Source organism: Rhinatrema bivittatum, chromosome 8, assembly GCF_901001135.1.
Source record: "Rhinatrema bivittatum chromosome 8, aRhiBiv1.1, whole genome shotgun sequence".
Classification (NCBI taxonomy): domain Eukaryota; kingdom Metazoa; phylum Chordata; class Amphibia; order Gymnophiona; family Rhinatrematidae; genus Rhinatrema; species Rhinatrema bivittatum.
In genome coordinates this window covers 10315625-10337515 of record NC_042622.1, presented here as the reverse complement: position 1 = coordinate 10337515, position 21891 = coordinate 10315625, and the positions used below count along the sequence as shown (strand labels likewise).

The 21891-nt window shown below is 50.3% G+C and overlaps 1 protein-coding gene across 2 annotated transcripts in view; it reads left to right on the top strand.

The window, feature by feature from the left end:
- COL20A1 (collagen type XX alpha 1 chain) overlaps window positions 1-21891 on the top strand; it is a 102249-nt gene that overhangs the window by 49521 nt on the left and 30837 nt on the right. For both annotated transcript variants that reach the window (XM_029611815.1, XM_029611814.1), the window contains 12 exons: window positions 106-229; window positions 944-1086; window positions 1314-1446; window positions 10145-10284; window positions 13802-13934; window positions 14051-14217; window positions 14364-14493; window positions 15097-15213; window positions 15755-15901; window positions 15986-16027; window positions 18762-18900; window positions 20273-20415. In XM_029611815.1, coding sequence (XP_029467675.1) covers window positions 106-229; window positions 944-1086; window positions 1314-1446; window positions 10145-10284; window positions 13802-13934; window positions 14051-14217; window positions 14364-14493; window positions 15097-15213; window positions 15755-15901; window positions 15986-16027; window positions 18762-18900; window positions 20273-20415 — 1558 coding nt within the window. The remainder of the gene's footprint in view (window positions 1-105; window positions 230-943; window positions 1087-1313; window positions 1447-10144; window positions 10285-13801; window positions 13935-14050; window positions 14218-14363; window positions 14494-15096; window positions 15214-15754; window positions 15902-15985; window positions 16028-18761; window positions 18901-20272; window positions 20416-21891) is intronic.

Genomic DNA, 21891 nt, shown 5'->3' with positions numbered 1-21891 from the left:
CAGATTTCACCTGCTACCCAGCCCGTCCCAAAGCCGTGGTGACTAAACCACTCCCTTTTCCCCGGGAGCTCCTTACCCTCGTTGTCGCCCTCTTGTGTATTGTAGGTGAAAGTGGCGGACACGGAGCTCCTGCTGGATGGCCTCTCCCCCGGCACGGAGTACTCGGTGACGGTGTACGCGCTGCACGGAGAGGAAGCCAGTGACCCCATCTCCATCCAGAAGACCACCCGTACGCGGCTCTCTCTTAGCAGGGATGGTGGCAGCTGCAGGCAGTCAGAGGCCCACTTAGGGTTTGGTTGCAGGTCTTCCTGAAAGCATTCACCAGCTTTTTACCACTTTTGGTAAATCTGGTGAATCTCCACCATGATGAATTTTCAAGGCAGGGGCTCCTGGATATTCATGGCCAGGCCCAAATACCAATTAAAATCAGAATCACCTTTTAGGTAGAGCTCGAAGGTCCGACGCTCAGGTAGGGGGGGAGTTGTGGTGGTGGTGGTGGAGGATGAGAGCAGGGATAGTAAGAGATGCACTCATGTTTCATTGTCCTTTTGACAGCCGCTTATATCGGCAGCAAATGTGGGCCTCTGGCGTCTTCCTGTGCCACCAGCAGGGCTCAGGCTTAGCACACGAGTGCGCCTTTATGTCTGTCCAGGGTGACCGACGGCCACCACCCAATGCCCCACATTCCCCTCATGTTCACATCGTGGCCTCTCTGCGCCTAAGATTAAAGGCCATGGCGAGTCGGTAAGTTTGAAATCTTTCTAAGGCGTGAGGAATACCTGTGGCCATTTTCTGAGACGTCCTGGGAAAGTTCTGCGTTTTCCACTCTTTTAAATTCCCATGGGTTTGGTGGCCGATCCTGCTGGGTAGGAACGAAATGGACAGGGTTAGTCACAGGTGAGGAGGATCGCTGTTCTGTGACTTGTGCCCTTCTCCCTCACAGAAGCTGTAGGTGCCGGCAGAAAGCTGCATTTCTCTGAGATCACGCACAGCAGCGTACGAGTGGGCTGGGACCTGGCGTCGCGTGACGCGAGAGCTCACCGTGTCACTTATGTACCCGTCGGAGGCAGTGACGCGGCAGGTCAGGTGGGTGTGCTGCTTTGCATATAAACGCTTTCTGGTGCGGTATCCTGAAGTGCTGAGCCAGCCTCGGGAGGCGCATCGTGGACCCTAGAGAAGATTGTGTGTGTGTGTGTGTGTGTGTGTGTGTGTGTATTGTGTATTGTGTATTGTGTGTGTGTGTGTGTGTGTGTGTGTGTGTATAGTGTGGGTGTGGGTGTGTGTGTGTAACGTGCTCTCCCTTCCTGCTGCAGGTGGAAGTGCCTGGCAGTGCCTCCTCCGCAGTGCTGCAGGGCCTCTCCTCGCTCACTGCCTACGGCGTCACCGTCACTGCTATGTATGACGATGTCCACACCTCAGCACCTCTCACAGGCAATGTCACCACACGTAAGTGAGGGGCACCGGGAGTAACCATGGCAGATTGACGAGGAACGGCGCCAGACTCGTGCTTGAAGTCCTGGGCTGTATGATAAGTCAGCGGATGAGGACAGGCTGGTGGGCTTATTTGGAAGGAGCCGTTTCCGGCATGAGCTCACCTGTAGTTGTGCGTTGTGCATGTAACAGGGGCTCAGTGCGCAGCCCTGGCCTTCCCCGCTTCCTGCCTGCTGCCTGCCTGCTGCCTTCTTGCTGTCGGTCTGCAGACCCATCGCTGCCAGCTGCTCTCCTCGCCGGCAGAATCCCACACAGCAGCTGATGAGGAGCCTGCCCAGTGAAAGGTGGACTAAAACTCTCGTATAACTCCTTGGAATGAAATCTTCTGAGAACAGAGAGTGAAATCCCTGCCCTCGCTGGCCCCGATTATGTGAAGGTGCACTGGGAACACCTTGGCCCTTGTTATGGCCGCTGACTCGCTCCCTATATCTCTGCAATGCTGCCTTAACCTTCTGACTGCTGCTTCTGCCCAGCTTGACTCCTTTCTCTGCCTCCTGTCTGCTTTCTCCGTCTTGCCTCATCATTATTCGTGCCAGTGGAGCTGAGAAATGCTTGCATCAAGGTGTCTGTGTTCCCTGTGCCAGGAGCAGTTAATGTGCTAAAGGTGATTTGTGCTGTCATAAGCACTCTGAGGGCACATGAGGTCTGACAGATCCAGGACATTGCTTCAGTTATTTCACATTTCTTCAAACAAAGCCAACCTACTACTGCGACTACTGCTTAACATTTCTGTAGCGCTACACGACATACGCAGCACTGCCCAAACACACAGAAAATGCAGTCCCTGCCCAATTGAGCTTACAGTCTAATAAGGCAAAAATACAGGATAAGAGAGCGGGTATTTCATAAACCAAGACAGTGGTTAAAAAGAAAAGAAAGATAAGTCAAGACTAAAAGCAGACAATCAGGCTTAAGATTGAAAAGCGGTTTCTAGAAGGTGGCTCTTTAGATGGGGTTTAAACATGGCAAGAGAGGGAGCCTGGTGAACCGGCTCAGGAAGACTATTCCAAGCACACGGCGCAGCCTGCTGGAAAGCACAGAGTCGGGAATTGGCAGCAGAGGACAAGGGCACGCATAGCAGTGACTTATCCAACGAGCGGACTGCACGAGGAGGGGGTGTAGAGAGAGGTGGTGAGGCGCTGCAGAGTGAAGGCATTTGTAGGTGAATAAGAGGAGCTAGAACTTATGCAGGAGTGAATACGGAGTCAATAAGTGACTTCAGAAGAGGGGTTATGGAAGCATAGTGACTCTGGGGAAAGATAAGTCGTGCAGCTGAATTTAGGACAGATTGCAGGGAGAGAGATGGATCAGTAGGAGACCTGTGAGGAGCAGGGTGTAATAGTGTAAGCGGGAGGAGATGAGAGAGAGGAAAGGGTTCTGGTATGGGTGCAGTGACTTTGGTGAAAGATAAGTCGTGCAGCTGAATTTAGGACAGATTGCAGGGAGAGAGATGGATCACTGGGAGACCTGTGAGGAGCAGGATGTAATAGTGTGAGGAGATGAGAGAGAGGAAAGGGTTCTGGTATGGGTGCAGTGACTTTGGTGAAAGATAAGTCGTGCAGCTGAATTTAGGACAGATTGCAGGGAGAGAGATGGATCACTGGGAGACCTGTGAGGAGCAGGGTGTAATAGTGTAAGAGGGTGAGATGAGAGAGAGGAAAGGGTTCTGGTATGGGTGCAGTGACTTTGGTGAAAGATAAGTCATGCAGCTGAATTTAGGACAGATTGCAGGGAGAGAGATGGATCACTGGGAGACCTGTGAGGAGCAGGATGTAATAGTGTAAGAGGAGGAGATGAGAGAGTGGAAAGGGTTCTGGTATGGGTGCAGTGACTTTGGTGAAAGATAAGTCATGCAGCTGAATTTAGGACAGATTGCAGGGAGAGAGATGGATCACTGGGAGACCTGTGAGGAGCAGGGTGTAATAGTGTAAGCAGGAGGAGATGAGAGAGAGGAAAGGGTCCTGGTATGGGTGCAGTGACTTTGGTGAAAGATAAGTCGTGCAGCTGAATTTAGGACAGATTGCAGGGAGAGAGATGGATCACTGGGAGCCCTGTGAGGAGCAGGATGTAATAGTGTAAGCGGGAGGAGATGAGAGAGAGGAAAGGGTTCTGGTATGGGTGCAGTGACTTTGGTGAAAGATAAGTCGTGCAGCTGAATTTAGGACAGATTGCAGGGAGAGAGATGGATCACTGGGAGACCTGTGAGGAGCAGGATGTAATAGTGTAAGCAGGAGGAGATGAGAGAGAGGAAAGGGTTCTGGTATAGGTGCAGTGACTTTGGTGAAAGATAAGTCATGCAGCTGAATTTAGGGCAGATTACAGGGAGAGAGATGGATCACTGGGAGACCTGTGAGGAGCAGGGTGTAATAGTGTAAGCAGGAGGAGATGAGAGAGAGGAAAGGGTTCTGGTATGGGTGCAGTGACTTTGGTGAAAGATAAGTCATGCAGCTGAATTTAGGACAGATTGCAGGGAGAGAGATGGATCACTGGGAGACCTGTGAGGAGCAGGATGTAATAGTGTAAGCAGGAGGAGATGAGAGAGTGGAAAGGGTTCTGGTATGGGTGCAGTGACTTTGGTGAAAGATAAGTCGTGCAGCTGAATTTAGGACAGATTGCAGGGAGAGAGATGGATCACTGGGAGACCTGTGAGGAGCAGGATGTAATAGTGTAAGCAGGAGGAGATGAGAGAGAGGAAAGGGTTCTGGTATGGGTGCAGTGACTCTGGGGAAAGATAAGTCGTGCAGCTGAATTTAGGACAGATTGCAGGGAGAGAGATGGATCACTGGGAGACCTGTGAGGAGCAGGATGTAATAGTGTAAGAGGAGGAGATGAGAGAGAGGAAAGGGTTCTGGTATGGGTGCAGTGACTTTGGTGAAAGATAAGTCGTGCAGCTGAATTTAGGACAGATTGCAGGGAGAGAGATGGATCACTGGGAGACCTGTGAGGAGCAGGATGTAATAGTGTAAGAGGAGGAGATGAGAGAGAGGAAAGGGTTCTGGTATGGGTGCAGTGACTTTGGTGAAAGATAAGTCGTGCAGCTGAATTTAGGACAGATTGCAGGGAGAGAGATGGATCACTGGGAGACCTGTGAGGAGCAGGGTGTAATAGTGTAAGAGGAGGAGATGAGAGAGAGGAAAGGGTTCTGGTATGGGTGCAGTGACTTTGGTGAAAGATAAGTCATGCAGCTGAATTTAGGACAGATTGCAGGGAGAGAGATGGATCACTGGGAGACCTGTGAGGAGCAGGGTGTAATAGTGTAAGCAGGAGGAGATGAGAGAGAGGAAAGGGTTCTGGTATGGGTGCAGTGACTGGTGAAAGATAAGTCGTGCAGCTGAATTTAGGACAGATTGCAGGGAGAGAGATGGATCACTGGGAGACCTGTGAGGAGCAGGATGTAATAGTGTAAGAGGAGGAGGAGATGAGAGAGAGGAAAGGGTTCTGGTATGGGTGCAGTGACTTTGGTGAAAGATAAGTCATGGAGCTGAATTTAGGACAGATTGCAGGGAGAGAGATGGATCACTGGGAGACCTGTGAGGAGCAGGATGTAATAGTGTAAGAGGAGGAGATGAGAGAGAGGAAAGGGTTTTGGTATGGGTGCAGTGACTCTGGGGAAAGATAAGTCGTGCAGCTGAATTTAGGACAGATTGCAGGGAGAGAGATGGATCACTGGGAGACCTGTGAGGAGCAGGATGTAATAGTGTAAGAGGGAGGAGATGAGAGAGAGGAAAGGGTTCTGGTATGGGTGCAGTGACTTTGGTGAAAGATAAGTCATGGAGCTGAATTTAGGACAGATTGCAGGGAGAGAGATGGATCACTGGGAGACCTGTGAGGAGCAGGGTGTAATAGTGTAAGAGGAGGAGATGAGAGAGAGGAAAGGGTTCTGGTATGGGTGCAGTGACTTTGGTGAAAGATAAGTCATGGAGCTGAATTTAGGACAGATTGCAGGGAGAGAGATGGATCACTGGGAGACCTGTGAGGAGCAGGATGTAATAGTGTAAGAGGGAGGAGATGAGAGAGAGGAAAGGGTTCTGGTATGGGTGCAGTGACTTTGGTGAAAGATAAGTCATGGAGCTGAATTTAGGACAGATTGCAGGGAGAGAGATGGATCACTGGGAGACCTGTGAGGAGCAGGATGTAATAGTGTAAGAGGGAGGAGATGAGAGAGAGGAAAGGGTTCTGGTATGGGTGCAGTGACTTTGGTGAAAGATAAGTTGTGCAGCTGAATTTAGGACAGATTGCAGGGAGAGAGATGGATCACTGGGAGACCTGTGAGGAGCAGGATGTAATAGTGTAAGCAGGAGGAGATGAGAGAGTGGATAAGGGTTCTGGAAGTGTGTTCAGAAAGGAAGGGATGGAACATTTTGAATATGCGTAGAGAAGGAGAGAGAGAGAGAGGAGTCGAAGATGACTCCAAGGGTACAGGCTGATGGGACTGGGATGATTAATGTGTTCTCCACAGAAACAGAGAAAGGAAGTAGAGGGGAAGTGGCCTTTAGGGGACAGAGAAGGAGCTCTGTCTTGACCGTATTGAGTTTAAGGTGGCGGCGGGACTTCCAGGCAGCAATATCAGACAAGCAGGTCGAGATCCGGCACTGGATTTCTAGTGAATTTTCTTGTGTATAAAGGTAGATCTGGGAGTCGTCAGCATAAAAATGGTATTGAAAGCCATGAGAGGAAATCAGACCACCAAGGGAGTTAGTATATAGTGAGAAGAGAAGATGGCCATAGACGGAGCCCTGAGGCACCCCTGAGAGACTGACTGGGCATTTCCATGAATTCAGTGGGGTTTGAACAGTGATCTCCATGAATTCAGTGGGGTTCGGTCAGTGGTTTCCATGAATTCAGTGGGGTTCGGTCAGTGGTTTCTATGAATTCAGTGGGGCTTGGTCAGTGGTTTCCTTGAATTCAATGGAGTTTGGTCAGTGGGTTCCATGAATTCAGTAGGTTTGGTCAGTGGTTCCACAAATTCAGTGGGGTTTGGATAGTGATTTGTGTGAATTCAGTGGGGTTTGGTAAGTGGTTTCCATGAATTCAGTGGTTTCCATGAATTCAGTGGGGTTTTGTCAGTGGTTTCCATGAATTCAGTAGGGTTTGGTCAGTGGGTTCCATGAATTCAGTGGGGTTTGGATAGTGATTTGTGTGAATTCAGTGGGGTTTGGTTAGTGGTTTCCATGAATTCAGTAGGGTTTGGTCAGTGGTTTCCATGAATTCAGTGGGGTTTGGTCAGTGGGTTCCGTGAATTCAGTAGGGTTTGGATAGTGATTTGTGTGAATTCAGTGGTGTTTGGTCAGTGGGTTTCATGAATTCAATGGAGTTTGGTCAGTGGTTTCCATGAATTCAGTAGGGTTTGGTCAGTGGGTTCCATGAATTCAGTGGGGTTTGGTCAGTGGGTTCCATGAATTCAATGGAGTTTGGTCAGTGGTTTCCATGAATTCAGTAGGGTTGGTTAGTGGTTTCCGTGAATTCAGTGGGGTTTGGTCAGTGGGTTCTGTGAATTCAGTAGGGTTTGGATAGTGGCTTCTGTGAATTCAGTGGGGTTTGGTCAGTGGTTTCCGTGAATTCAGTGGGGTTTGGTCAGTGGGTTTCATGAATTCAATGGAGTTTGGTCAGTGGGTTCCATGAATTCAGTGGGGTTTGGATGGGTGGGGGCTGTTTCAGAGTTGGAGCTGTGCAGATGTTTTATTCTAAATTTGGGAATTGAAATGGTTTTGGTCTCGGGGGTGCTGGTAACATGAGGGACGTCCCTGAGTCCTCGGCCGCATGACGGCACATGTGTGGCTGCCTCGGCATCGTCAGGAAGCCTTTCACATGTAAACGAGGCAGGGTTTTCCAGTTCTGACATAGAATACACTACTGAGGGCAAATTAATTACCCATCGATTAGTTTCTGAGAATGCCAGGAAATTGGTCTCTAATTGCTTGTTTAAGGCTCGACATGAAAACTTTTCCACACTAAATTACAGGCAGGCTGGGTCCTCGGAACCTAGCGGTGTCCCAGTACAGGTCAGACTGGGTCCTCAGGACCTAGCGGTGTCCCAGTACAGGTCAGACTGGCAGGCTGGGTCCTCAGATCCTAGCGGTGTCCCAGTACAGGTCAGACTGGCAGGCTGGGTCCTCAGAACCTAGCGGTGTCCCAGTACAGGTCAGACTGGCAGGCTGGGTCCTCAGATCCTAGCGGTGTCCCAGTACAGGTCAGACTGGCAGGCTGGGTCCTCAGATCCTAGCGGTGTCCCAGTACAGGTCAGACTGGCAGGCTGGGTCCTCAGGACCTAGCGGTGTCCCAGTACAGGTCAGACTGGCAGGCTGGGTCCTCAGGACCTAGCGGTTTCCCAGTACAGGTCAGACTGGCAGGCTGGGTCCTCAGGACCTAGCGGTGTCCCAGTACAGGTCAGACTGGCAGGCTGGGTCCTCAGGACCTAGCGGTGTCCCAGTACAGGTCAGACTGGCAGGCTGGGTCCTCAGGACCTAGCGGTTTCCCAGTACAGGTCAGACTGGCAGGCTGGGTCCTCGGAACCTAGCGGTGTCCCAGTACAGGTCAGACTGGCAGGCTGGGTCCTCGGGACCTAGCGGTTTCCCAGTACAGGTCAGACTGGCAGGCTGGGTCCTCGGAACCTAGCGGTTTCCCAGTACAGGTCAGACTGGCAGGCTGGGTCCTCGGGACCTAGCGGTGTCCCAGTACAGGTCAGACTGGCAGGCTGGGTCCTCGGGACCTAGCGGTGTCCCAGTACAGGTCAGACTGGCAGGCTGGGTCCTCGGGACCTAGCGGTGTCCCAGTACAGGTCAGACTGGCAGGCTGGGTCCTCGGGACCTAGCGGTGTCCCAGTACAGGTCAGACTGGCAGGCTGGGTCCTCGGGACCTAGCGGTGTCCCAGTACAGGTCAGACTGGCAGGCTGGGTCCTCGGGACCTAGGGGTGTCCCAGTACAGGTCAGACTGGCAGGCTGGGTCCTCGGGACCTAGCGGTGTCCCAGTACAGGTCAGACTGGCAGGCTGGGTCCTCGGGACCTAGCGGTGTCCCAGTACAGGTCAGGCTGGCAGGCTGGGTCCTCGGGACCTAGCGGTGTCCCAGTACAGGTCAGGCTGGCAGGCTGGGTCCTCGGGACCTAGCGGTGTCCCGGTACAGGTCAGGCTGGCAGGCTGGGTCCTCGGGACCTAGGGGTGTCCCGGTGCAGGTCAGACTGGCAGGCTGGGTCCTCAGAACCTAGCGGTGTCCCGGTGCAGGTCAGACTGGCAGGCTGGGTCCTCAGAACCTAGCGGTGTCCCGGTACAGGTCAGACTGGCAGGCTGGGTCCTCAGATCCTAGCGGTGTCCCGGTACAGGTCAGACTGGCAGGCTGGGTCCTCAGGACCTAGCGGTGTCCCGGTACAGGTCAGACTGGCAGGCTGGGTCCTCAGGACCTAGGGGTGTCCCAGTACAGGTCAGACTGGCAGGCTGGGTCCTCAGATCCTAGCGGTGTCCCAGTACAGGTCAGGCTGGCAGGCTGGGTCCTCAGGACCTAGCGGTGTCCCAGTACAGGTCAGGCTGGCAGGCTGGGTCCTCGGGACCTAGCGGTGTCCCAGTACAGGTCAGACTGGCAGGCTGGGTCCTCAGATCCTAGCGGTGTCCCAGTACAGGTCAGACTGGCAGGCTGGGTCCTCAGGACCTAGTGGTGTCCCAGTACAGGTCAGACTGGCAGGCTGGGTCCTCAGATCCTAGCGGTGTCCCAGTACAGGTCAGACTGGCAGGCTGGGTCCTCAGGACCTAGCGGTGTCCCAGTACAGGTCAGACTGGCAGGCTGGGTCCTCAGGACCTAGTGGTGTCCCAGTACAGGTCAGACTGGCAGGCTGGGTCCTCAGATCCTAGCGGTGTCCCAGTACAGGTCAGACTGGCAGGCTGGGTCCTCAGAACCTAGCGGTGTCCCAGTACAGGTCAGGCTGGCAGGCTGGGTCCTCGGGACCTAGGGGTGTCCCGGTGCAGGTCAGACTGGCAGGCTGGGTCCTCAGAACCTAGCGGTGTCCCGGTGCAGGTCAGACTGGCAGGCTGGGTCCTCAGAACCTAGCGGTGTCCCGGTACAGGTCAGACTGGCAGGCTGGGTCCTCAGATCCTAGCGGTGTCCCAGTACAGGTCAGGCTGGCAGGCTGGGTCCTCAGAACCTAGCGGTGTCCCGGTACAGGTCAGACTGGCAGGCTGGGTCCTCAGAACACCAGACGTGTCTGTAACCCTGGGGGACCTATGTTTCCTGCACCCCGTCCTGCAGAGATGAAGCCCCTTCCTCCTCCTCACCTCAGCTGTGCCTATCTCTCTCCCTGTGCTCTGGTGCGGTGGCACACGGCATGGTAGGGTGGCTGGCCTGGCTGAAGTTACTGCCCTCTCTCTGCTGACCAGCACATGTGGCCATCCACAGGCAGATTATAGCGGGGCATTCCTGGGGCAGGGGTGGACAGCGTTTGTACCTGGGGCTGCTTTATACCTCTCCACCCCCTCCCCCGCACTGCATGAACACCTTCAGCCCATATTTCACACTCTGCCTAATGCCCAGACAGAAACCTGCTGCAGAGCTGTACATTTCTCTGAGGGTGGGGGTCCTCCTTGATTCCTTCTCTCTCTTTGGGATTGTGACCGTGGCCCGAGGTAGCAGCGCTGCCCTGGCCCATGCTCTCCTCTTGCCTCTTTCAGTGAAGGTGCCTTCCCCCGTGGATGTGAAGGTGATGCCGATCTCTGGAGAGAGCGTGGCAGTGACATGGAGAGCTGCTGCTGAGGACATGTCTGCCTATCAGATTAAATGGATTCCTCTCAGCGGTGGCAAGCTGAGTGAGGTACGGCGGGGTGCCACGCTGTCTTTACTCGGGCCCACGGGGGATGTGTGTGGGTGTGTAACACTATCTGCACTCAGGCATGGCAGGGAGGAACTTTATCTGTACTGGGGGCTGGGAGGGTGTAACACTATCTGTCATAAGAACATAAGAACTTGCCATGCTGGGTCAGACCAAGGGTCCATCAAGCCCAGCATCCTGTTTCCAACAGTGGCCAATCCAGGCCATAAGAACCTGGCAAGTACCCAAACACTAAGAAGATCCCATGCTACTGATGCAATTAATAGCAGTGGCTATTCCCTAAGTAAACTTGATTAATAGCCATTAATGGACTTCTCCTCCAAGAACTTATCCAAACCTTTTTTGAACCCAGCTACACTAACTGCACTAACCACATCCTCTGGCAACAAATTCCAGAGTTTAATTGTGCGTTGAGTGAAAAAGAATTTTCTCCGATTACTCTTAAATGTGCTATTTGCTAACTTCATGGAATGCCCCCTAGTCCTTCTATTATTCGAAAGTGTAAATAACCGAGTCACATCTACTCGTTCAAGACCTCTCATGATCTTAAACACCTCTATCATATCCCCCCTCAGCCGTCTCTTCTTCAAGCTGAACAGCCCTAACCTCTTCAGCCTTTCCTCATAGGGGAGCTGTTCCATCCCCTTTATCATTTTGGTTGCCCTTCTCTGTACCTTCTCAATCGCAATTATATCTTTTTTGAGATGCGGCGACCAGAATTGTACACAGTATTCAAGGTGTGGTCCCACCATGGAGTGATATAGAGGCATTATGACATTTTCCGTTCTATTAACCATTCCCTTCCTAATAATTCCTAACATTCTGTTTGCTTTTTTGACTGCCGCAGCACACTGAGCTGACGATTTTAAAGTATTATCCACTATGACACCTAGATCTTTTTCCTGGTAGGTAGCTCCTAATATGGAACCTAATATTGTGTAACTATAGCAAGGGTTATTTTTCCCTATATGCAACACTTTGCACTTGTCCACATTAAATTTCATCTGCCATTTGGATGCCCAATCTTCCAGTCTCACAAGGTCCTCCTGCAATTTATCACAATCCGCTTGTGATTTAACTACTCTGAATAATTTTGTATCATCTGCAAATTTGATAACCTCACTCGTTGTATTCCTTTTCAGATCATTTATAAATATATTGAAAGCACCGGTCCAAGTACAGATCCCTGAGGCACTCCACTGTTTACCCTTTTCCACTGAGAAAATTGCCCATTTAATCCTACTCTCTGTTTCCTGTGTTTTAACCAGTTTGTAATCCACAAAAGGACATCGCCTCCTATCCCATGACTTTTTAGTTTTCGTAGAAGCCTCTCATGAGGGACTTTGTCAAACGCCTTCTGAAAATCCAAATACACTACATCTACCGGTTCACCTTTATCCACATGTTTATTAACCCCTTCAAAAAAATGAAGCAGATTTGTTAGGCAAGACTTCCCTTGGGTAAATCCATGTTGACTGTGTTCCATTAAATCATGTCTTTCTATATGCTCTACGATTTTGTTCTTGAGAATAGTTTCCACTATTTTTCCTGGCACTGAAGTCAGGCTCACTGGTCTATAGTTACCCGGATCGCCCCTGGAGCCTTTTTTAAATATTGGGGTTACATTGGCCACCCTCCAGTCTTCAGGTACAATGGATGATTTTAATGATAGGTTACAAATTTTAACTAATAGATCAGAAATTTCATTTTTTAGTTCCTTCAGTACTCTAGGATGCATACCATCCGGTCCAGGTGATTTGCTACTCTTTAGTTTGTCAATCTGGCCTACTACATCTTCCAGGTTCACAGTGATTTCGTTCAGTTCGTCAGACTCATCACCCCTGAAAACCATCTCTGGAACTGGTATCTCCCCAACATCCTCATTAGTAAACACGGAGGCAAAGAATTCATTTAGTCTTTCTGCAATGGCCTTATCTTCCCTAAGAGCCCCTTTAACCCCTCTGTCATCTAATGGTCCAACCGACTCCCTCACAGGTTTCTCTCAGAGAGAGAATTAGTAGGGGCCTGCAAGGGGTGTGTTTTTGTTTCATTTTGACTTGGTTTTGTGGTGGGAGATATTATTCCGTTTCATTTTCTTAAAAAAAAATTTGGGTCTGTGTTTTTAAAATAAGGCAGTAGCACGCTCCTTCCCCACCACAAAAAAAATCCCAATTCTAAAAAAATAAGTCCCTTTCCCTCTCCCCACTGTAACCCCCCCCCCCCCCCCCCGGGCTTGTCTGCAATTGTAAGCGCCTTCACAGTACAGGCGCGACCCCCAGATGCTCCTGCCCTGCTGCAGCTCTGCAGGCATTTTGCAAATTAGAGATGTGCATCGGTTTTTGTGTTCGGGTCGTTCTTCGTTTTTCGGCCGCCATGGAAAATGTCGGGTTTTTTCGGTTTGGGTCTTTTTTTCCCGTGAAAAATCGATTTTTAGTTAGTGTGCGTTAACTCCCCGTTAGTGCGCACTAACAAAAACTGTTAGATTTTGTTACTTTGTTTTTGTAAGTGTGCGCTAACGAGGAGTTAGCGCGCACTAACGAGGAGTTAGCGCGCACTAACGAGGAGTTAGGGCGCACTAATCAGAAAAACAAATTTTTGCGAAAAAACGGGAAAATCCTGATCTTTTTCGGGCTCCCTGAAACATGCCAAATTGGACAATTTCGTTGAAATTTTCCAATTCGGCAAAAACGAATGCACATCTCTATTTTGCATAGAGCGGTGGGGCAGGAGCGACCAGGGGTCGTGCCTGCCCTCTGAAGCTACTTGTGACTGTGGGTAAGGTGGAGGGGAGGTGTCTGCATGGGGAAAAGACACAGCAGGACTTTTTAAACTTTTTTTTAGAATCGTGATTTTTGTGGTGAGGAAGGAGGTCCCTGGGCTGGCTGTTACTTACTTTTAAAAAAAAACAAAACAAGATAGAAAACAAATGGAATTTCGTTTGTATTTTTTCTTTCATTTCATTTTCAAAATGAAGTAAAAGAAAACGAGAAATTCTTTTGAAATGTCCTGTTTCGTTTGCAATGAAAGCAAATCGCTAACACGAAGCATTTTCCAGCCATTTCATAATTTTAGTTTCTGTGCTGGATGGTTCGAGGAGCCCATAGATCCTGGAGATTACTGGAGTATTAGTGGGCTGTAATACCTTTGGGCGAGGTTGGAGTGAGGTGGATTTTTTTTACCCTGTTCTTTGCCTCCGCAGACTTTACCCAGACGTATGTGCGTAAGTCCGCTTTGAAAATTCAGGGCTTGTCGTGGTACCCGCTGCTCTAACTTTCTGCGAGTTCATTTACCTGTAGACTTCCAAAAACCGAAATCATTCGCGTAAATACTTTCCCCGCTCCAGCTCTGCCCCCGGAGCGCCTCTTGCTAGTGTGAGGTAGAAGTAAACGGAGAATGGGGTTTTATGTGCACGCGGACACGCGCACCTCCCAGTTACTTTCCAAAGTGCCACTTCCGTGCATAAAAGTTTGTTTGACATTTGTGTCTTTCCACACTGCAGGTTTCTGTGCCCGGGACCCAGGAGAGAGCTGTTCTGATGGGGGTAAAAATGAACGCAGACTACCAGATCTCCATTTCGGCACGTTACCAGGATGGGGCTCAGAGTGACGCGGTGTCTGTCCGGCACCGTACTGGTGAGTATTGGGTGCCAGTCTACCCGCCAGCCCTGAGGTCCCTAACCCGGGGATGGGTGTGTGAGGGCACAGAGTATTCCCCAGCCTCTCTTGTTACCCCCCCCCCCCCCAAACAGGATCTCCTGCACCTCCTGAGATTCCCATCGGCAGTCCGCCCTCGAACCTGCAGATTGTGTCTGAGACCCCCAGCAGCCTTCACGTCCACTGGGATCACCCAGGCAGCCATGTCCAGCTCTACAGATTGGCTTACGCAGCGGCATCCAGCAGTCGGCCACCGCAGACAGTAAGTGCCAGGCCATGTCCACTCACGAGGCCCGACTCCATTCGTTTCCTGTCCCAGCGAGGTTGATCCTTTGTCCTGTAGTGAGCTGGGAGTGTCCCTGGGTGTTGTGTTTAACGAGTCGGGTGAGTCTGTCCCCTCTGCTGCAGGTAACTGTCTCCGGAAGAAGCACCAGCGTCATTGTTAAGCTGCTGCTCCCCGATACCTCCTATCAAGTGAGCCTGTCTGCCGTCTACGACGCTGGCGAGAGCGCCGCGGTATCTGCCAGTGCCCGGACCCGTAAGCAAACCGCCCGGTTATTATTCCCACTTCCAGGGGCTTAGAGAGACTGATTCAGCAAGCCGGGGGGGGGGGGGGCAGATATTCAGCGGAATGCAGCCGGATAAGATTCCGACATGAAGTCGCGCCGGTAACGTCACGCCGGCTGCAGCAGCTCACTGGCCAAAACCGAAGTGTGCGCCATCACTGTCTCTTCCTTTCCGGGCAGACTTTGTGCAGGTAATGAGTAACTTTTGGCAAAGTTTAGCCGGACGGCGGGGGTGGGGGAAACAGTCAGATCTCTGGTTTTGTCAGGGTAATTTGAAAGGTTACCTGCATATAAACCCTTTTAAATAGCTGCCTCTGTGTAATTGTGAGGTGGAGGATGCTGCCGTCTGTGCCTGGAAGACTTCTCCAATTACTGCCTCCTTCCAGGCCCACTTAGTCGGAGAGTGGAAACCCATTGCCCCTCCCAAGACACCCAGCCAGCTCGAGCACCCACAGACCAGCAGGCAGAGCGTGGGGAGGAGGGATGGCCTGGCCCAGCCGGCATCCAAGAAGCCCATGCAATGCTTTCAGGCCGCACGCTGATCACTGACTGACTTTTCTGCTTTTTTTTTTTAGTGGCGCTCCGTGTCACCGATCTAACTGTGTACGAGGCCGAGCCCTCCAAGCTGTGCCTGAGATGGAAACCCAGCGTCGGGGCCACAACCCATAGGGTGGTCCTCCAGTCCTTTAAAGGTAGAAGTACAACGTCACGGAAATTCATGCGCCAGTCGCACCCGGACCTGAAAGAAAAGATGAAGCGATTGTGCTTGGAAATCTCCTCTGCCGGGGGGGGGGGGGGGGGGCACTGACAGACGCCAGAGATTACCAGGGCCTTACAGTTCCTTTATGGGGGGGGCAAAGTGCACACAACACTTCCTTACTCCTTTAAGTGGCCTTTCTCCATGATTAACCCCTTGTGGAAGGATCCAGGTTCTGTCCTGGGGGTGCCACAGGAAATGGGGAATGGTTATTTAGCCTTTCAAATAGTATTAAAAGCAGGGGACACGCAGCACACAATGAAGCTGAAAGAAAAGTCCATAAACACTTATTAGCCAGGTAGAGCTGGGGAAAGCCGGCGCTTATCCCTGGGAGTGGGTGAGAAGAAATACATCTACTCTTTGGGATCCCGCCAGGTACTTCCCAGTGAACTGGGTTGGCCTCTGTTGCAGGCAGGATGCTGGGCCCGATGGACCTTTGGTCTGACCCAGCATGGTCTTCTCTTTTCTCTGCCTAGATGGACGGCGGAAGGAGGAGACGCTGAGCCCTGACGCCCACCATCACTGCTTCAGCGACCTGGAGCCCGACTCCACCTACAGACTCAGCGTGTATCCTGAGCTGCAGGGCGTGGCGGGGAGAGCCAGCACCGTCGTTCACGCCACAGGTACCGCTCTCTGCCGGGCTCTCACGCAGGGCTGCCCGAGGGAAGCCATCGGATCACTACTCATGCTCTGTCTGTCCCTTGCAGCTCGTGGTCCAGCCGAAGCCCCCCAGGCAACCAGCACAGAGGGTAAGAATCAGCACATGGGACGAGGATAGTTTGATTAGCTTTAATCTGAAGCAGCTCCTGCTCCCTCGAGAGTTGCAAAAGCTATCTCATGGGACGCTTATGGTAGTAATGGAGGGCACTTATATTTACAAAACAGTTTTATACCCCTTCACAGTGAATGAGAGTTCTCTTCTGCCATGTCACCCTGGCACCTATTAAATACACCTCTCAGCACCAGCGAGGAGCAGACCCCAGACAAGATGCTGCCATTCAGGCTGTACTGCCGTTCTGGGAGCAGGTTTCTATAGCTCTGAGCTGAGAACAAAGCAAACATATTCTATCTTACACAAACAATTGATTGTCAGGATCATCTGTTGTATTGCTAGAAAGGCAGTGTCCTCAGTGCACAGGACCTGCCCTGCAGTGTCAGCATTGGTTCAGCCCTTCCACAGTACAGTGCCTCCCCTGACACTATCAGAGCCTCTCACCTGGTACTGCCCTGCAGGGTCAGCATTAGGACTGGGAGTAATAATTAGATTTACTACATCTCTCCTCTACTATAGACATTTTGCCTCACGTTTTTTATTTCTTTGTTCTATCATTTGATTAAAATTTTAACCAAGGTGAAACAGTGCAACGTGTTTTACTTCAGTTAGAGATAAGCAACTCCAGAACACGTGCGCAGGGGGCCTGCATGAAATGTGGCAGCTGTCCCAGCCTGTGCTATAAATACCAGCAAAGGACCCAAAGCCGAGCAGTGGAATTCAGAAGGAATATTACAAGAGGTCCCGTCCCCCTGAGATTCAAAGTTAGCCTGATGAACCTTAAATGATTTTAGGTGTCCAGGCGTGCGAGTTTAATGAGGTTTCCATTGACAGGAAGGAGCAGGGATGATGCAGCAGGGGTGTGGCGACACTGCAAAGCAGACCGCAATGGGAAGAAGAGAGGGAGGTGTTTGATGCCCACAGGGAGAGGATGGCAGCGATGGCTCTTACTGATAATGCTGGGCATCTTCCATGTTACACGTGACAGGGAGCACAGAGGCTTCAAACTGAGGCATTGAGGGGAACCTGAACCACAGCTCAGGGATGAAACAGAACTGCCCCTTACTCCACCACTGCTCGGATGTCTCGTGGGGCAGCTTTTTCCTACATCTGCAGGGACCATTTGAGCGCAGCAAGGCGATATGTGCGCCCAGTCCTTTTCTGGTTTCTGCCTGTCTGGGTTCCGTTTCTATGCGCGCAGTATTGTAAAGCGCACAGATAACGTGGCATGTCAATATTTTAACTACGCTTTCAAAGGGGAAATGTTCTCTTTCAAACTTGCCGAAGGAAACGTGCGCACAGCTCTGCCCCTCCTCTTCGTGTGCATTCTGTAAAATGTACACATCTACAGTACTTGCAGCCCCTCCCATCCAGGTAACGTTACACGCGTAGGGGCCGATGCAATATTTATGCGCAGAACAGTCAGCGCCCGCTTTCTTACCGCGCCATGCAGTATTTAAATTAGGGGGTCGCGTTAGCAAAGAGAGCCCGAGTGCGCCGACCCTCTGCCGGTTAGGAGAATAAACACCGAGTTTCTCGGCGTCTGTTTCCCTAAACGCCGCACAGCCAGGGTGCAGGAAACGGACGCTTCTCGATTGAGCATCTATTTCCTGCACCAACCACCAGCGCTTTTGTTTGAGGGGTTGATTTATTTTAGTTTTTTCTCCTACGTAATATCGCAACAGTATTAAGTAGGAAGCAGTACAGAGAGGCAGTTTTTTCTGCTTTTCTGTACTGGTTTTAGAATGCTCAGCTATTAACGCCTGCTCCAGGCATTTGCATGTGATTAGCGCTATTAGATTTACTTCGCATTGGACACGCGTTGTAGAGGCGCTAATCCCATTATTGCATAAGGGGATTAGTTAGCGCCTATTCATCCCGCGTCCAACTGCGGGTTATACAGTGCGCTCGGCTCCTTAGTGGGACTATGCTCACAGTTTCACCCACACGGCGAGAGGACAGATTTATGTACATGTGACCAAGACAAGAGGATCAGTGAATACCAGGAGTTCTTTATTTTGCACAAAACATCATAAAAAGCCCGACTGAGGCCGAGTTTCGCTCTTTGAGCTGCTTCAGGGGCTATTAGAACAAAACAAATACAAACACATATAAAAACATGTGAATGTGAATATAAACATATACATCAAACATAAATAATGAAATTATATAAAATATATAAAATAAAAAATACAGACAGAATTATTAAGGTTAGACAACACTTAATGTCAAAAATCATGGTGACATGGTCTAAATTAACTCAAAGGATCTTATTCCTTATATGACAAGTGTCTAAGTCCATATGTGCCTATATCTGTATCCGTATATAATTAAACAACTTTTAAATACCTATTATGTGTAATGCCGGTGGTTTGTCTCCATGCAGCAGTTCAGCCTCTTTAGAAATGTTTAAACAATTGCCTTCAGGACAAACAGTAGGGAATACTGTAACACATGAAAACCACTTACTGAAACAATGTATCTTAAAACAATGAATCACATAGATGTCTACCTAGGCATAGGAGAACAGTGCTCTAAAACACCTGATACTTTAGAAATGGCTTTGAATATTGTCCTCCAGGTAATTAGCCCCCTCACTGTTGGTTGCGTCAGGGCTGAGTCAAGATGGACCACAAACAAATGGAACCACGCCCTCGTGGTATCCCTGAAATTAACTCCAAGTCATGCATTCCTTCTTTTCATCTCTGTAGGAGTTGACATGATGGCAGCTTTCGGGTTGCTGGAAGACGAATACGCCTCTATAGAGGGAGTTGCAATGGAACCATATCTCTTCAGTGGGATGCACGTCTACACCCTTTATGAAGATATTCAGCTCACCCGGCCAACAAGGTTGGTAGGAATGAGGTCACTTAGTATAGTCTGATGTTCATTCTGCCAATACCTCTTAACTGGAGATTGGGAATGAAGGGTCCGGCTTCTGTCAGTCCAAGATGAGTGAGTGTTGGAAAGCTGTAATGAGAAGTCATCCTTGCTTATTTGGAAAACTTGAAGGGTAACCAGCATGGAGTGGCAGTTACAACTCTAATCTTGCTGGACAGACTGGATGGACCATTTTGATTATCTGCCATCATTTACTATGTTCTGTTGCTATATATCAGCCATGAAATATAATTCACACAATTAGGGAAACACTGGTATCAAATATCAACGAATTGTAAACTGGCTAGTGTAAATCAAGTTTGGTACTGTAGGTTAGTAATCAGTTAAAGTGACACTATTAAAATTAGCATTGCTTTTAATTCCAAAAAAACTCCATACAGCATTTTATCACTCCACAATTATATGATTTTATTTTAAAAAAACTATGTACCGTACCGATATGGCACCTGTGTAAAGTAATGTCTCAGAATCCTTATCTTTATGTGCCTATTGTAAACCATTGTGACGGAAGCTTCTAAACGACAGTATAGAAAAGTCTTAAAATAAAATAAAATAAATACTTAAAAAAAATGTTTTTTAAATATAAATGTTGTAATTTCTATATCAGAGAGGGAAAGACCTCAGCACTGGTCCAGGATGTTGTGTATCAAGTCAACGCCAGTCTGAAAAACCTCTCTCTTTCTTTATTATTTTTATATTTATCAAATCTGTATCAATTTGTATAAAAGAAACATTTTTTAAAGTAGGATTAGTAACCTACAGGGTAGGTAACACAACTGATTGCAATTGTAACCAAGGTGAAACAGTGCAACGTGTCTTACTTCAGTAAGAGATAAGCAACTCCAGAACACGTGCGCAGGGGGCTCTCCAGAAATGTGGCAGCTGACCCAGCCTCGTTTGGGGAACAAATGGATTTAGACCGGCCAGTTTACAATTCACAGCTAGATATCGGCCAACCAGGGCAGGTGAAAATGTATTTGGCGCCCTAGGCAAACCCTCAGCTTCCCTATTGGTGGCAGCTCCAGCACAGCGCTCCCTTCTTTGGCAGTATTGGGTCCCCCCCCCCCCCCCAGTATTGGTTCCCTCCCCCCAGTATTGGCTTTGCCACCCCCAAAATGTTGATGCTCTAGGGGACCATCTGGTTTACCTAATGGAAGCACCGGCCTGGAAATTCCCAAATATGGTGAGCAGTCTAATCTCTTGGGGCAGCTTTTCTCTCTCCTTGTCTCTCTCTCTCTCTCTTCCCTTTCCATTCATCCTCTGTCTATGCTGCTCGTGGTTCTGTCATTTGAGGGCCTTTTTGGGTTTTGTTTCATTTCAGAGAAATCCATCCACATGGCATTCCCATGGAGCACACAATCAGCTTTGTTCTACGACTCCGGCCTAACACTTCCAAGGAGCCCTTTGCTGTCTGGCAGATGGTAGATGAGAATTTCCAGCCACTGCTTGGACTTGTCCTTGACCGTAAGACTCCGTCATTGATTGGATGGTGGGAACTCACTACCGAAGCCCTTGACCAGTGCTGGGGGATGGCCAAGCAACTTTCGTAGGCTGGAGGCAGGAACAAGGCTGACTCCAGCCTTGCTTCATGCAACATTCACTTTATTGAACGCTTTCAGCATACGTTAAATAGACGACCGGCTACCTGCTAGCAGCAACACTCACAGTTTAGTTAGGATAGAAATGCATTTGGGAGCTGCCTTCTCCTGGAGATCTGTGGCCTCCCGATCCCAGCTGGGCTCAGCCTCTTATCCTCTGGAGCAGGGTCCCATCTCTCTATGGGATTTAAGGTGGACCAAGCTAGATGCCTGGACCTGTACAGGTTAAAAGGGGCTGTAGGGCCGCTCCTTCACATCTGCTTTCTGCCGTAGTGGTAAATTTTGTTGCAGACCTTGTTGTGGAGGTGATGAAGAAAGGTTGTGACTTTAGAAAGGAATAAAGTAAATTGCCAAAATAGCTTAGAGGTGAGAAGTCGCATGCAGCACTGGGCTGAGGATGCCCCTAACTCTTCATCTCTTGAATTCTTTTTCAGCAGCTCTGGCCTAGCATCAAATGGAAACTTATTCACATCATCGTGTAGAACAGCAGGAGGTGCTGCAGGGCAGAGCTGTGTGTGTGGGTCTCAGTACTGGAATAGCAGGAGGTGCTGCAGGGCAGAGCTGTGTGTGAGGGTCTCAGTACTGGAATAGCAGGGGGTGCTGCGGGGCAGAGCTGTGCGTGAGGGTCTCAGTACTGGAATAGCAGGGGGTGCTGCAGGGCAGAGCTGTGTGTGAGGGTCTCAGTACTGGAATAGCAGGAGGTGCTGCGGGGCAGAGCTGTGCGTGAGGGTCTCAGTACTGGAATAGCAGGAGGTGCTGCAGGGCAGAGCTGTGTGTGAGGGTCTCAGTACTGGAATAGCAGGAGCTGCAGGGCAGAGCTGTGTGTGAGGGTCTCAGTACTGGAATAGCAGGAGGTGCTGCGGGGCAGAGCTGTGCGTGAGGGTCTCAGTACTGGAATAGCAGGAGGGGCTGCAGGGCAGAGCTGTGTGTGAGGGTCTCAGTACTGGAATAGCAGGAGCTGCAGGGCAGAGCTGTGTGTGAGGGTCTCAGTACTGGAATAGCAGGAGGTGCTGCAGGGCAGAGCTGTGTGTGAGGGTCTCAGTACTGGAATAGCAGGAGGTGCTGCAGGGCAGAGCTGTGTGTGAGGGTCTCAGTACTGGAATAGCAGGAGGCGCTGCAGGGCAGAGCTGTGTGTGAGGGTCTCAGTACTGGAATAGCAGGAGGCGCTGCAGGGCAGAGCTGTGTGTGAGGGTCTCAGTACTGGAATAGCAGGAGGCGCTGCAGGGCAGAGCTGTGTGTGAGGGTCTCAGTACTGGAATAGCAGGAGGGGCTGCAGGGCAGAGCTGTGTGTGAGGGTCTCAGTACTGGAATAGCAGGAGCTGCAGGGCAGAGCTGTGTGTGA